Below are 16,809 nucleotides of genomic sequence, written 5' to 3'. Positions count from 1 at the left end.
ATTTTATTTCTTCTGCTTTTTTACACAAAGAATCTACACTGAGATTCATAATTGCGGAAGCCAGTCTAGTAAAAATATTGTTACTACTGCTAAGTCAACAAGCAAATAAGCAAGCAAACAAAGAAACAAACATAAATCCTCTCTAAAGGCACTATATTTGGAATAATACTAAAGCCAAGAAGTGCTGTAGATAGCTCAGGGTGTCATATCTCACTGATCTGAATGGAAATTTCTAAACAAGTGAAACACCAGCCGTAACTCCAGGACATTATTTAGTGAGACCACACACATGGTTCTCTGTACAGAGACACCTCCAGAGAGAATCTGTGACCAACAGGTGTGACCAATGCTGCTTCCCCAGCTCTGTGCTGAAAGGACTCCATGCCATTCACTTTCTGACATTAGGAAACTCTCTGAAGGCTCCACCAATCTTACCAGTACCACAGTCCATTCCATTCTGTTTCTAAATATATACATTTTTAATACAATAATGTTTAGAACGCTTACAGACAACGAGTTGAATGAGTTTACAGTGCCTTTCATCTCGGTGTTACATCTTTGGAATATATTTGGAAATTGTTTTACAGCTTCAGTAAGAATATCAACATTTATTCCATACTAACAACCATTGTCATTTTGGGGTTTTTCTGTTTTCAGTAAGACTATCTATTGACAAAAGGAAAAATAACAGAAGTTATCTTTCTACATTTCACAATACTTATTTATCACATTAAAATTGCCATAGTTGACTTACCATATTGTAGGTGGTTCAGAACCTTCTACTTCCAAATAATCATATTTTTCTTCCATTTGGAAATCTGTAAATATGAGTGAGATAGTATCACCAGGCTCAGCCACAATTGTCCATGTGCAATCCGCATTATTATGATATTCATTAGGAAAGTTGGGGCTAGAGATGATACCACTGGATCCTCTCATAGTTCCTCCACATGCATCCTCAGCTGTTAAAAAAAATAATAAATGGAATTATAATCACTCCTTAGAACTCTATATCTTCTTGTTGAGGATAGAAGTTTCTTAATTTTAGAGGAACAGTTGCTTAAGGTTTATTAACATGTTAGACTTGGAATACTGCTGTAAAATTACACTGTTAGCATGTGATTGCTTTAGATTTCAATTTATAAATTATTGCACTTGTGTCAGCACATATTTTTACAATCTACTATTTACTATTTTCTTTAGCGTAGTTTCATTCACTTTACAATAGTATGCAAAAATTTCATCATTTCCTCTTTTGATTTAAATGAAAATGTTTTCATAAAGCAAGTTGAGTTTAATCCCTGTCGTATGTAGTCTGACACATGATTTGCAGCAGTCACATTATACAGAGAAAAGAAGTATGAGAATCCTACCCATCTTATTCTACCTGTAGTATCGTATTTTATTTCAGTGATCATCTAGTGATGTTTAAGTTTGTTCTCCCATAATTTTTTAGAAATTTTCAAACAGTTGATCCAATTTTCAAACCCAAGCCATTCATGGGTGGTTCCCAAATGTTAGATACAAGACACTTTCACAGTTAAGATGTCTACATCAGAGTCATTTTAATGTGTATAAGTTTTCATAGATCAAGTATTTAAAAAATCACAGAATGACAGAATCATAGAATGTTCAGGGTTGGAAGGGACCTCTGTGGGTCATCTAGTCCAACACCCCCTGCTGAAGCAGGGTCACCTACAGCAGGCTGCACAGGACCTCGCCCAGGCGGGTCTTGAATATCTCCAGAGAAGGAGACTCCACAACCTCCCTGGGCAGCCTGTTCCAGTGCTCCGTCACCCTCAGCGTAAAGAATTTCTTCCTCATATTCAGACGGAACTTCCTATGCTTCAGTTTGTGCCCATTGCCCCTTGTCCTGTCATAGGAATACATTTTTTCGTGATATATGAATAACATGAAAATTATTTGACCAATTATCACAATCAATTATTTATTGATTGTGAATACACCAATAAACCTCTAAAACAGAAAAAGGCTCAGAAGAGATGGGCAAGGGTGATGTGTCCATAAAAACAGGGTATGACAGAGCACAGCTGTTGCAAAGAATCTGACATATCTCAACACAAAGAGGACAGAAGGTGGCCTTTGTTTTAGATAAACAGCTATCAACAGTTGAGTGGCTTTACAGGTGGTGGAAATGCTGCTCCCTGAGTTCATTAAGAGAGCGAATGTGTCTCTGAGTGAGCTGGACCAGCAGGGAGGGAGTGAATATTTAGCTCGACCCAAGACAGAGTATAAAACCTAGACAAAACCTAGCAAAAGAACTTCAAAGACAGCAATGGGTTAGAGCTCGTTTCAAGCCATGTATTCTTTCCAGTAATTGGGGATGCTCTGTGTTATGATGGTGAGCATATTACAGATACCTGTAATGGGAATCACACTGCTATTGTGATAAAACGGTATACTGCAATTGCTATATACTTTGTTAAGTGTAACCTACATTTGTGGTTTTATGCAATATATTTTGTATCACTCTGCTAAATTAGAAGTCCTGTGTAACACTCGCTATCTCTAAATAAGTAAATTTGATATTAAACATTACATCTTCAACATGTGGCATATCTAAAAGTATCTGGTCAGAGTATTTGACTTTGACAAAATAAGGGTCTATTTTCTAACGTACAATATTATGCTGAATAAACTAGACAAATATTGGAGATTCGTAAAATCAGTTCTAAATCAACAGAACTAATTCTATGAGAAAACTATTCTCAAATAGTGATTCACAGAATTTATTTGTTAAGGTAAGAGAACATGACTGATGTTGTATATCTTCTACCTTAATGGTACATACATGCCTAATAACTCAAAAATTATTCTTGATACTCTCATCAACACTTTTTTCTGTGAGCTAATAAAATTGATAGTGAAAGTAGTGCTGTTACCAGATGGAAATACCATATCACATTACTTATTCAGTATATTATTCAAATGTTTGGAGCACACTTGAAAAGCAATTCTTGTTTCTGCTCAGTTAGAGTGCTAACATGAATAAAAATTGCCCTAGAGTTTCAAAAAAACAGTCAATATTGCTGAAAAATTAATGACAAGGATAAAAAAAAATTAAGGAGTATAGCATCGCAGAACAAAAGTTTTAAAGAATTCTGACACACACAATGACTCACTTCTAATTGAAAGAAAAATTTTAATGACTGTAAGAAACCTCTTAATTAGAGTAGTTTAGGAGTTTGATATACCAGGTTTTGTCTCTTAAAAATTCTGCTAAATTATTATATGATTACACAGAAAAACTAAAGTAAAAATGTATCTTGGGCTTCATCTTACTAATTAGCCAGTGCACTTAGCATCCAATAATACAAAAAACCTTAGGAACCTCATCACATCACAGGTTCAGGTCCCTTACTGTGACAGGAATAAATAATTATAAAAAAGATAACAACAAAATTTTGTTTTCTTTCATTAAGGACAATAATAATAAGAAGAAGAATCTTTAATTGTTAGTTCACAGAAGTAAAAATTCCATAAAAACATGAAGTAACATACTGGTTCCATGATTTTGAAAGATCTACATATTGATTTTTAAATATTGGTTGACATATGTTTTATCAAGTACTGATCTGAAAATGTTCTAACAGGTAAATTTTCATAGATAAATTACTGAAGCTTATGCAAATTGGAAAGACAAATAGTAGCATGTGAAATAGCTTTTCAGCTCATGTAACAAGTTAAAACCAGAGGAGTAGGAATATCATGCAACACTAAAAACTTTGGAATATCTTTCTCTCAGACTCAAAAATAGAAGTGCTTTTGAAAAGTACTGTACTAGAGAACTCATTTTTTTGCTTTTCACAAATGAATTATAAACAAACCTATCCTAGTTCCTAGCAATATAAAAAAAAAATGTTCACTACAAATGTTGCTATATACTACCAATACTTAAAAGAACAAATAGAGTTACTGTGTTTAGAAACATGTGTGTCAGTGAACATGTCTGCTATTTTGAGTCATGTCTGTTTAGACATTTTTGCCAAAATGCAATTTTGATACCATCAGCAATATCACCCAGACAAATCATCAAGTATTTTGTTCTGATTCATGTAGCAAATTAGCTACAAATAAAATTCATACTAACTACATTTAAGTGCTGTAAATATAACCAAGAGCATATCAGATATCATCTTTGCCTCTGTAATGCAAACATTAGCTCAATAAATAGTAGAACTACTGTGCTGTGTTCCTATATTCCTCCACCTGTAATAGCACATTTATTTGGTTGCAGTCTTGCAGTCAGATTCTCATAGGTAAAAGCTCACATATGGGAGAAAGCTAACAAACTTTAATCACAACGAAAATCTTTGGTGCCTTAAATTGTGAAACCACTGGAAAAAAAATGGAGCTTCAAGTAAACTGACAAACACTGAAGTCGTCAGCAGTTCAACCACAGACTTCATAGTGCACAAAAACCCTGACAAATAAAAGAAAATGCAATTATTTTTGTGCAACCTGCTTTTAACACCTGTATTTCTGTCACATTGAAACAGCGTAAATGCTTAGATGCAGCTATGAATCACTGCAATAAATAATAATAAATTAGTAAAAGAACATTTATGAAGACTAACAGTGGCCCATCTTTATCACTGTGCAACATATCCAATAATGGTATGTGAACAAGGAAGAAAGCTAATCTTTGCAGTGGTTTCTGTACAGAGCCCTGAGAATATCTCTGTTTCTCTGCCTTTCCACAACTTTCTGAATCACCTCTGTCAAACCGCTGAGATAGGAGTCCTCAAAAATACTTAAGTGCCTAACACTACAATCACTGCAATCAAAATGTAAGACCTAACCTGCAGTTAAGCACCTAAATGTACTGAAAAAATTGTGTATCCATACCTGTTCTTTTAATTTCCTAATATGTAAAAAAACATTCACAGAAGCAGCGAGAAGGCAATACTTTGGTTAAGACTTGATAGAATACAACATTACAAAATTACAAATACATAGCTAACATTGATGACTTTTTTTAAAAAAGTGTACTTTTAAATTCTTATCCCATTTTCAAATTAAATTTATTTTGTCATGTACTGGGAAAATTTACCTAACCTACAAACTTGCAAATGTGATAAGAAGGCATAAATGCAAAAACTATTCATACAGCCAAGATGTCATTTTTCCAAACATACTTCTCTGATCTTAGCCATATGCTGAAAAGGGAAGATATTTCAAAGTGATATGCAAATGGAGACTTGGCTTAGAAAAGCTTTTCAAGGTATTATGAATTCAAATGAAGATCTGTGTTTGAATTTGCATAAGGGTTCAGATGCAGAGGGAGTATCACTGATATTATGATGTGAGTGATGATTATAGGAGTACACAGGTTTTGAGGGTTTAGGGGTTTTTTTTTGCTTTAGTCGGCATAGGCTGTTTTTATTTATATACGTAAGATATATGCAGCTTTTTTCCTTTTTTTTTAAATGATGGCTAAATGCTTGTAAAAATTAATGTGAAATGTGTATAAATTTACATAATTTCTGGTAAAAATTATTTAATAAAAGCTTATATTTTATTTTCTAATCATCTTCCTGGTTTGCTGTTCACTTACTTTTTCATAACAAATTTAAAAAATATATTCCTCTAGTTAGTCTTATTTACATTTAATTTTCTGCTTATTCTGGTAGGTTTCAGTGACATTCACAATAACTTTACTTAAATATTGAACTGAAATTTTCAAGAAGATAGAAGATCAAAGACAGGCAATGTTATCAGTGATTTACAGACCATGCAAATTCATTTATTTCAATGAGATTGGATGGTAGATCAAGCTTTTACCTGGCACACAATTTATTGCATGATCTTATCTATCTAGATATTTATAGTGTTTGAACAATTAAATTTAAGTCCGTAACTCAACTTATCACAGAGTAATAGACGTTATCGATTCTTGAAAATAATGTGAGAATAAAAAGAGTGTTGTAACTTCAAGTTTAAACAAAGATCTTCACAATAACCAATACAAGTTCTGAGAAAGCTGAGCCACTTTTGAAGAAACTCATCAAGAAAAGCTGAGAGGACCTTCAATAATCCCTTTATACCTTGATGTTAGCTACGCAGCATCAGTGAAATTCATGGCATACTCTTCACAGTGCGGTTCTGGTAAAACCCCAGACACATTGTTGTCTGCTGCTTCAAATTTTAGACTGTCTTATTTCAGACAAATTAGCTGAGCAATCTAAAGGAATCAGAACTCTTATCACCTTCACGAAAGCATTTTATGGTCATATTAATTATTACTCTTAAACATAAATAGTAGTAACTACCTTTCTTCTGAAGATCACGAAAGATCTTTACACGAGAAAGCAACCAATACTTTGAGAAACTCCAGTTCTCTTCAAAAGAATTTAATATAGGCAAATACATAACACTAACTACTGATTCCGTTAGTGTTCTGAATAACTATTTTACCTGTTTCTGCATAGCAAACACACATACATATGCATGTGTCTACACAAACTCTAACCATTTACAGAATTTTACTCAAGGCTCAACTGCTACCTTAAATAATGGTAATCTAAATGTTAAAATTTCTGATGGGCAACTGAAGAAAACGGGGACTCTGACACTCTTGTAGAGTTTCTACGCATCTATTGCAGGACTCCAGCGATGCCAGCTGTTCTGCTATGGCTCTGTGACTTTAATAATGACATTGATCTGTGACTGCATATGAATTTACAATTCCTATGTTTCCCGTTGTTTTGGTTTCGGCTGCCGCCGGCAACAAAAGCGCCACGCGGCCGCCCCTCCCCCCGCCGGCGTGAGGAGGAGAATGAAAAGAAAGAGGCAGAAACTGGTGGGTCGGGATAAGGGCAGTTTAACAGAAGAGCAAACAGAGGGAAACAGGAACAACAATGGTACAAATAAGGAGAAAACACAACAACGAACCGTACGACCCAGACAGCCGCTCTCCCGCACAGCACCAGCGCAGCGCACCCCCAAGCCACGAGTCAGTTCCCGCCGCACCGCCCCTCCACTGGAACCCAGCGTGACGTCACATGGTATGGAATACCGGGCTCTGTTTGGCCAGGTGGGGTCAGCCCCCACCCCCCGGCTGTGCCCCTTCCTGGAGTCCGGTGAAAATTAACCCTGTCCTGGCCAAACCCAGGACACCCGTGCAACACGTGTTTGTGCACAGGCATTTGAGATGTGTCTCTGGTCACCACACTTCCTCAAAAAAGTGCAAGAACATCCCTCATTGCCCTTTCCTGAGCATGCTTCCTGCCATCCCCTCTTCCCTGAAAAACCTGCACGCTTTGGTCACCAACCCTGATAAACCCAGTTTAAAGACCTTCTCACTAGGTTAGCAAGTCTCTTGGCAACAGTGCTTTTGCCCCACTAAGTAAAAACTAGTTACCCAACAAGTTTTAGTTAGTCTTGATAATCTAACATGTAGAGTCAGAGAATAAATGCACGGGTCTTTAAAGTATAGAGAATAGCAATTGAAGTATAATGCGTATTACACTTCTTTCATGTAATATTCCGATACATTCTAAAAAGTCCAAATATAATGAGATATATATAGTTTCTGAGAAACATTTATATGTTGGCTTTTTCTACAAACCTGCAATAGTAAAAAATGTCAGCCTTTCCTCATAATTTATCCACAGAATAACCTTACAGCTCTCAGAAATTTAAAAGAAATTATTGCAAAATATCCATCAACTGAAAAAAGATAGCTTCCCAGAAGTTTTGTCATTCATGACTTACACAGAATTCATCCCAATTTTGAGAGAGGGGTATTTCTTGAGGACATAATGAAGTCTTATTTTCTATGGCTTTGTGTTATAATTTGTAAAACTCACAGATTTTAAATTCCAAATAAACTCAAAGGTGATTATAAATTGACATGAGCACATCCTCAAATTGCATCACTTTGCACTTATACGCTCAGTATAGTTGCAAAACTTTTACAGATTGGACAGCCAGCAAAAAATCATATAATGGCATCTGTAGCTAAAAAGGTGACGAAGGTCTGGAACTTAAATGGTGTTCTAGCAGAAGTTAAATGGAATAAACTGCCTCCTAACCTGCCTCTTTTGAGACAGAACCACAAAAATGAGCTATGCCATGGGGAAAACACTACCAACACCCATACAGTTTGTGTCTATCTGGAGCCCTGTACTAGGCAAAATTGTTAGGGCAGATGCAAGGGTGACGTGTGTGGGACGAGGCCGTGAACTGCCCCATGCTAGTCCAAGCCGGTTCCAGACAGCTCCGTAACGAGTGGCGCTGACTCTCCGTGTGACAAAGTGGGAGCCACAGAGGAGCCATTGGAGTGGGCAGGAGGCAGCATGGGAGGAAGCACAAAGGGAAACATAAGAGGAAATATGTAGGTACATGTGAGGACACACTGAAGACTGTACAGAAGGGACGTCCTGAAGCGAGCAGGCCCCTGCAGGAACCCATGCTTGAACAAAGGATAAGAGCGGGAGACTAGTATGATGGAAAAATTAAACCAGTAAGGTGCTGTCACCTCACACATCTCCCCCTGCTGCACTTCACTGAGGGTGAGGTGTGATGTGCAGCAGAACCAAGGGAAATGGAGACTGGAATGCAGAAGAGGGATCTGGAGTAAAGCTGACGCACACAAAGGGGGCAGACAGGTCTTTTCCCTAAGTGTTTCTTTTCTTCTTTTGTTTTGCAAAATCAGTAACTAAACATTTGTGTTAACTGGTATTATTGTTTGGTTGCAGCCAGCAACAAAAGCGCCACACGGCCACCCCTCCCCCCACCGGGGTGCAGAGGAAAATGGAAAGAAACAGGCAGAAACTGGTGGGTCGGGATAAGGGCAGTTTAACAGAACAGCAAACAAAGGGAACAAGAACAACAACGATACAGATGAGGAGAAAACACAACACAAACCACACAACCCAGAGAGCTGCTTCCGCTGCTGTCCACACCCGAGCCGCGAGTGAGTTCCCGCCGTCCCCTCACCGGAACCCAGCATGATGGCACATGGTATGGAATACCCTGCTCTGTTTGGCCAGGTGGGGTCAGCCCGCCTGACTGGGTCCCTTCCTGGATTCCGGTGAAAATTTATTGCCGAACCCAGGACAACTGGCAATAAATTAAATTTCAGCGAGATCCTCTTAGTTGTCCCCACAAGGAAACATCATGTTGTGGGTATGATTTCAGTGAGCTGGGCTCTTCTGAAGTGTTACCAAAAGGAAGAGTAACTGGTTTCTAATAAATATTGCACAGTAACTTAATTTATTATTTTATCTATAAAGAAGGAAGGAAAAATATTAATGTTGGAAAAAACTTGGTACATTAAGCCCATAGTTTCATTTTTTATACAAAAAAATAAGATGTCCAGTCTGCTGAATTCTGACCTGTATATTTAGAAAACATCAGAAGCTGTTTGGTTAAAAATGTATGTAGGTGGTTCATTCTTTTAAATTGTCTGTTATTCTAGACTAAGACTTGAAATTCGATGGATTAACTCACAAGTATGTTCTACAAAGAAAGATAACCCACCAGTCTATACACCAGCCAACTGTTCCTTCACTACTGTTTTCCAGCAAAAGAATGAAATACATCTTTTTCTTGCATAAAAATGAACATTGGGGAGGGATTGGTGCTTTTATTGTTTTCAAACAAAATAAGGTAATTTAAACAAAGATATTTGAAGAGACTTTCCTTGTGTGAGCACAACAGAGGAAAAAAAGAAAAGATTTCTTGCTGATCAAACTGTTTCCAAGCGCTTTGTGAAAAAACTAAGCTTAGAAGTTCTGCAGTGTTAAATTAATATATTAATTCAGATTTCATCATTTCATCATAATTTACCTGTCCTAACACATTTAAGGGTTAAGGGATAAATTTGGATGTGTTGAGACCTGAACAATAGGAACAGTATGGTTTCTTTAATCTAAAACTAAATCCATAGCATGGGACTAAATCCTTTGCTGCCTCTGTGACACCGAAATTTGAATTGAAAGGTTTATTTGCAGGCTTATTTCATTGTGGGCACTGACAGAACTAATGTACTCAAGCTGTTGTATAACAATTCTAAGCTCATTATTATTCTTTTATTTTCTGAAACATGTAGATCCAGACTAATTATGATTATTAAGATTTACATTACACCAGCAATAAATTCTTGGGTTTATTTAAATACAAGGTATGCTTCCTCTTCATCCATACAAATTTCAAGCATAACAGTATGTCTCCACAGAAATGTTTATGAGATATTGCTGTAAAGGACATTTATTAGACTTCCAGAAAGACTTCTTCATTTTAAACCTCATTCATAAGAATTATGGTATTTGGGAAGCAGATTCAGAAAGAAAAATATATTGAAGTATACAATATAGTATAAAGGATTTCAATTATTTTGACTTCTTTTGGGTAGAACATCCAATCTTGGCTGAAGTAAAAGCACATAGTGGAAAAAATGGAGTCAGACATTTTTCCAGGGTGCACAGCAAAAAAGACATGAGACAATGGTCAGAAACTGTAAATTAGGATATTCCATTTAGACATCAGGAACAAAAGAAAATTGCTATTTGAGAGGTTGACTGTGATATCAGGTTACCTGGAGAGGCTGTGGAACTTCCATCCTTGGAGATTTTCAAAAGTGAGCTGATCAAGAACCCAAGTAAATATATCCATATTCAAAGTCAGATTTCAGAGGTATGTTGGATTTGACAACCTCCTCAGGTCCCAAAATAAGTTCTCCTATCATTTCTATTACAGCACAAATTGAAAGAAAATAAAACAGAGGAATGTGTATTGCCTGATTTAACTCACTTTTTTAAACTTCTCTGCACGTAATCTAGTGGAATATCTAGAGCAAGATCCGGGAAAAAAAGGAATGCTTCTCTTTATTTTATTTGCAACGGTCTTGGCCTGATATTTAAAGTTGTATTTTTTCCTTGGAACAAGTCATCGACTTCAAGTTTTACCCCATCCGATGGAGAAAGAACTGCAAAGCACACCTCTTCAATCATTTTTATCTTTGTTATAAAAATTGTGGAATGATATCACTTGGATCTCTTTTTGTGTAAATCATCATGTAATCACCTCTTGTTAATTTTCTACTTTACATTCAGTATAGGACCTTAGTAGGACAAGAGTCTGTTTTCATTGTCTAGTCCTTTGAAACCTCTGGCCTCATGACAACTAGACTACAAGGAACACGCAGCTTAAAATAGTTTACTTTCATGAACTGAAGAAAAATGTAAATGTTCATCAAAAGAGCTTTTTAAAATGTACACTTCCATATACTTGGGTTTATAAAACAGCTAAACAAGAGGATGTGTTCTTACCTAGCAGCATGCAAAGCAGGAAGCATAATTTCTGTGGTACATTTGTGATCTCTTTACTCCTATAATGTTATGTACCTAAAAGAATCTGCCTTCCATCCAAGCACAAAATTCCTAAGGAAGACAATGTTTTCAAGATTTCAGAGTCAATATTTCTGTAGTTGCTTATTTATGCAGAGACCTTAAAATTGAGCACTCCTGAATGTAATCTGTGACTACAGTTTCACCAGAAGAGAGAAACAGGACTTAACCTCTCCTGAAGACATTTTCTCAGCCAATTTAAGATGACTGCTTTGGCAGCTCTGGTATCTTTTTTTGCCAAAATTTAGCAAACTTAAGTCTGTTTGCATTTGAAAAGCTCATAGACACGTTCAAATTTGGAAAACTAAAATCAGAACTAGAAGGAAAAGATTTTTACACCACAGAAGCATTTAGAAATAAGAGCTTCAGTTTTCTTCTTGTGGGTTGTACAAAGAAGTTTTTCAAGCAGAAGTTGAATATATGTCCTTCCTGTATACAAATGCCTCAGTCGCTCATATCTCATCCTACCACACTCAAAATCTTCTTGTGGGCAAAAAGGAACACACAATGTCTATGCAGATAAATTATTTTTCATCTGATTAGTGATTGAAGGGTAGCTAATAGTCCAAATCACCTAATGAACGCAGAGAAACCTCATTAACTTTGCTGCTATCATTATCTGTTTAGTACCACAGGAAATGGAGACTCCATGGCGAGGAAGGCTGGAAGCCTGTGACCTCTGACACCAAGGGGACAGCTCCTGCTCCTCCTGCAGCTCTGTAGCTACAGACTAGGCCAGTGCCCTGGTAACAGAGGACGGGCTGAGATCTGTGTCCAACAAAGCACTCGAGCCAGCTGAGCCTGAGCTCTGCAGCCAAACCAGGAGGAAGTGGCAAACGATAGTAGTGGGAGACTCCCTGTTGCAGGGGATGGAAGTCTTCACTTGCTGACCTGTCATCTAGGGACGAGGGTGCTTGACATGGGCTCAAATCCCAGACACTGCTGAGGCTTCTCCACTCTGCGGATGCCTGCTGCTCTTCCGTGTAGACATTAATACTGCAAGGTGAGAACTGGAAAATATTATGCACAGCTATACAACCCTGGGGTGAGGCTCAAGGGCTGGGTAAGGGCTCAGGTGTTTTTTTCCTCAGTCCTGCCAGCAAGGGGAAAGTGTGTGAAGGGGAGTGAACAGATCCTGTTGGTCAACAAGCTGTTACACAGCAGATATGGACAATGGGCATTCAATTTTTACAGCAATGGGACTATCTCTGAGGATTCACAACTGCTTGAAAGAAATGGGATCCAAGAGGTGAAGCAAAAACCTTTGCGAAAAGGCTCACCAAACTGGTGAGGCCTGCTTTAAAGCACGAATGACAGGGGGGAGATGGTGGAGGAAGCAGATGGGACCTTCTTCACACAACGGGAAGAAGCCTCACATTTGCAGGCAGTGGTCCACCTGGGGACCTGCACTGCCGGAGATATGCCGGAGGAACAACAGAGAGATCACAAGCAATCCACAAGTTTGGTACAGTGCACTGCAGACAAATTCCAAACACAGGTATGTTATACCTTCTACAGGTACATCAGCAGCAAAAGGAAGACTATAGGAAATGTGAGCCTTCCGATACTGGGGCTAGGAATAGGCCAAAGTACTCAATGCATTTTTTTCCTCAATAAAACTTGCCTTCAGGAATTTCAGACCAGTGGAAAAGTCTGGAGCGAGCAAGACTTAGCCTCGGTGGTGGAGGATCAATGTAAGGAACATTTAAACAAACTGGGCATGTGTAGGTCCACAGAATCTGGTGGGATGCACGCATGAGCTGGCCAATGTCACTGCAACACCACTGTCAATTATCACTGACAGGTTGTGGTGACTGTGGGGAGGTTCCCAAGGGTGGGAAGAAAAATATAAGTCACTCCTGCCTTCAAGAAGGGCAAGAGGGGGAGATTCAACGAGCTACAGGCTGTTCAGCTTCACCTCATTCACTGGAAAGGTAGCAGAACAAACCTTTTTGAAAACCATTGTGAAACATATGAAGAACAAAAAGGTGATAGGAAGTAGTCAGCCTTGATTCTTAAGATAAGGAGAAATGCCGAGCTAAAGAGATAGCCGTCTACAATGATTTCACTGACATGGTATGTTGGGGTTGATGTAGCTTGAGAATTAGCATGACTAGGCCGCTTAAGTAAAACCGTTAGCATAACTGAACAGGCCGCTGGAAAGGACAGCTAAGAATAACAATTGAGAACGTTCTGATAGTGCACATGATGTGGGCTGGCAAAAACAAGATGTGTTCAAGGACGTGGAGGCGGTCTGTTGCTATTGGCGTTAGTGCATAGTTACCAATCATAAGGGAATGTGGGGCGCGTGAACAGCGTGTGAGTTAGGTCTGTAGCCTATCCAAATAAGCATGATCGCGTGTACAGATATGAAAAATGTATATAACCACGCAAGCAGAGCAATAAAGTGAACTGACTGTGCATTTCATCAATGTGTGAGAGTCGTTCCTGTCCCTGCACGGATGCTGAAACTCGACAATGGTAGATGAGGGGAGAGCCATGGGTAATATCCCCACTTTAGCAAAGCTTTTAACAATGTCTCCCATAACAACCTCATAAACAAATTGATAAAGTAAGTGGTAAATAAAGAGTCAGTGAGGTGTACTGCAAACTGACTGAACATCTGGAGTTAAATGGTGGTGAAGTGCATCACAGAATCACAGAATCACAGAATCACAGAATAGTAGGGGTTGGAAGGGACCTCTGTGGGTCATCTAGTCCAACCCCCCTGCCGAAGCAGGGTCACCTACAGTAGGCTGCACAGGATCTTGTCCAGGCGGGTCTTGAATATCTCCAGAGAAGGAGACTCTACAACCTCCCTGGGCAGCCTGTTCCAGTGCTCCGTCACCCTCAGAGAGAAGAAGTTCCTCCTCATGTTCAGACGGAACTTCCTGTGCCTCAGTTTGTGCCCATTGCCCCTTGTCCTGTCACTGGGCACCACTGAAAAGAGTCTGGCCCCATCCTCCTGACACCCACCCTTCAGATATTTATAAGCATTTATAAGGTCCCCTCGCAGCCTTCTCTTCTTCAGGCTGAAAAAGCCCAGTTCCCTCAACCTCTCCTCGTAGTGGAGATGCTCCTGTCCCCTCACCATCCTTGTAGCCCTCCGCTGGACTCTCTCCAGTAGCTCTTCATCCTTCTTGAACTGGGGAGCCCAGAACTGGACAGAGTACTCCAGATGAGGCCTCACCAGGGCAGTGTAGAGGGGAAGGAGAACCTCCCTTGTCCTGCTGGCCACACTCTTCTTGATGCACCCCAGAATCCCATTGGCTTTCTTGGCAGCCAGGGCACACTGCTGGCTCAAGTGCATCAAGCTGCACAAGGTCCTGCTAGAGGCCAGTTACCTTGCATCTGGAGTACTGCAATCAGTTCAGGGGTCTCCAGTATGATAGGTATAGATGTACTGGAGAAAGTCTAGCAAAGAGCCACAAAGATGATTAAAGGACTGGAGTGCCTGATGTGGGGAGAATCTGAGAGACCTGGGACTGTTCAAACTAAGGTAAAGAACATTCAAGGGGGATCTCATCAATGTGCACAGATACTTGAAGGGGGCGTAAAGAAGATGGAGCCAGGCTTTTCTCCGTGTTGTAAAGTGAAAGGACGAGAGAGTATTTGGCACAAGCTGAAATAGAAGAAATACAGTTTAAATATAAGAATTTTTTTTTTACTTTGCAAGGTTCATTGAACACTCAAACAGGTTTTCCAGGAAGACTGTGGCATCTCTACCTTTACAAATACTCAAAACCCAACTGGACATGGTCCTGAGCACCCCACTCCAGATGGCCTTGCTTTGAGCAGGAGACTTGGACTACATTATATCCAGAGGTGCCTTCCAGCCTCAGCCACTGTCTGTTTCTGTGATTCTGTGACATGGGGATATTGTGCCCTTACCTAGGTCAAGAGCTGAGTACTGTACAGACTGTGGCGAGCCATGACAGACAGGACAGTGTAAACAAGAACCAAGTGTAACAAGCCTTGGCACTAGCCACAGATTAATACCAGAAACTGGTGCAAAGGTGTATAGTGTGGGTCATTGTGGACTGATCTGATTCACTGCAAAGACCCTTGTCTATAGAGATCTGATGGAAAGATTTGATCACATAGAAGCAAAGTGCTCACCGTAGAACCATTCTGTGCTGAAGCCAGGCTGCTGCACATGAACACCAACACTGAGAATGGCTGGAGCGAGCATTGTCTTCCCTGCATTTAGCTGACATCGTCTCGGGAGTGGTGATCACAGTGTATGTCAGTGTGACTAAGATAAAAGCTTTACCCTGACACATCAATCCCTCTGTTCTTCTGCTTAAAACATTGAGCTCTGGCAAGTTACATTTTTTGGTATTACTTTCCCCCCATGAAAAATTGTCTAGTGAATACATACATGTGCACACACACGTGTTCTTTATACCTGTGCATTTTGTCCCTTCGTCACAGTCAAAACAAATATGCATAATGGCTCTTTTTAACAGCCACTCTTATAGAGCCATAAAGGCCTACAATATACAACCTTCTTATTTCACACATCATATACTCAACAGGTACTAATGGCATCTTCAGAGTCATTCTAGTTTATGATAAGAATCTAAAGCATTAAAGATATATGCCCAAAATAATTTTAGAAATTTTCCTGGAGAATTATAGTGCATATGTAATAGTCAACCTAAAATCCCAGCTTGGTGTCCATTTTACTACTTACTTCAAACTTTGAAAGTAACTGGATCATGGTCTAAGTGTTTATCTTTCTTTTTTCAGTAGCTTGTTATCAGTTACTAAAAATAACAAAATTTCAGTTAGTAGGACTTAAACATATGATAAAACATGGAATAATAACCTTGTGAAAAAAGCAAAGATAGCGGAACTGAGCTGCTCATAAATAAGAAATAATGTGTCTTTCCAATGCTTTTTTCAAATAAGGATGTTGCAATGCTTTTATTGATATTAAGGGTCACAGCATTCTGTATGTAACTGTATGACCACAGTTGTTACAGGCACTTCTCAGACTGAAGGATGGGTGAGTTGAAGAGCAAATATCTAGAGACATCAGTCCCAGAATCAAAACTCTGAAGTCCACATGACAGAGCTGATACTAAACCACCTTCCTGAGTGAATACAGAAAGGAATAGTGAATTCTGAAAAAGACCCTCTTTATTGCCGTGTTCACCCTTTATTCCCCTATTCGTCCTCTAACAGCATATGTGCTACACATGCTGCTGATATATGTTCTTCTGGCATTGATGGCCATTTACATATCAGGCTTTATTTTGCACCTATTAAGTAAAACTGATCTTTATAGATTACTTCACTAAAAACACCTAACCAGGTCACTAAAATCCAGATTTACGCTATTCTGCTATCATATGTAATAAGCCCTCACTATTTATTTGTAACAGTTGAAAATAGAATATCAGAATACAATGGAATTATGCTGTTGAAG

The 16,809-nt window shown here is 38.8% G+C and overlaps 1 protein-coding gene across 4 annotated transcripts in view; it reads right to left on the bottom strand.

Annotated features, from left to right (window-relative positions):
- CSMD3 (CUB and Sushi multiple domains 3) overlaps positions 1-16,809 on the bottom strand; it is a 767,725-nt gene that overhangs the window by 570,165 nt on the left and 180,751 nt on the right. For all 4 annotated transcript variants that reach the window (XM_075415663.1, XM_075415665.1, XM_075415666.1 and 1 more), the window contains one exon: positions 755-962. In XM_075415663.1, coding sequence (XP_075271778.1) covers positions 755-962 — 208 coding nt within the window. The remainder of the gene's footprint in view (positions 1-754; positions 963-16,809) is intronic.

The sequence above is a fragment of the Opisthocomus hoazin genome, chromosome 3, assembly GCF_030867145.1.
Source record: "Opisthocomus hoazin isolate bOpiHoa1 chromosome 3, bOpiHoa1.hap1, whole genome shotgun sequence".
Lineage (NCBI taxonomy): Eukaryota > Metazoa > Chordata > Aves > Opisthocomiformes > Opisthocomidae > Opisthocomus > Opisthocomus hoazin.
Note: the sequence above shows the minus strand (reverse complement) of the source record. Positions and strands in the feature narration are given on the sequence as shown.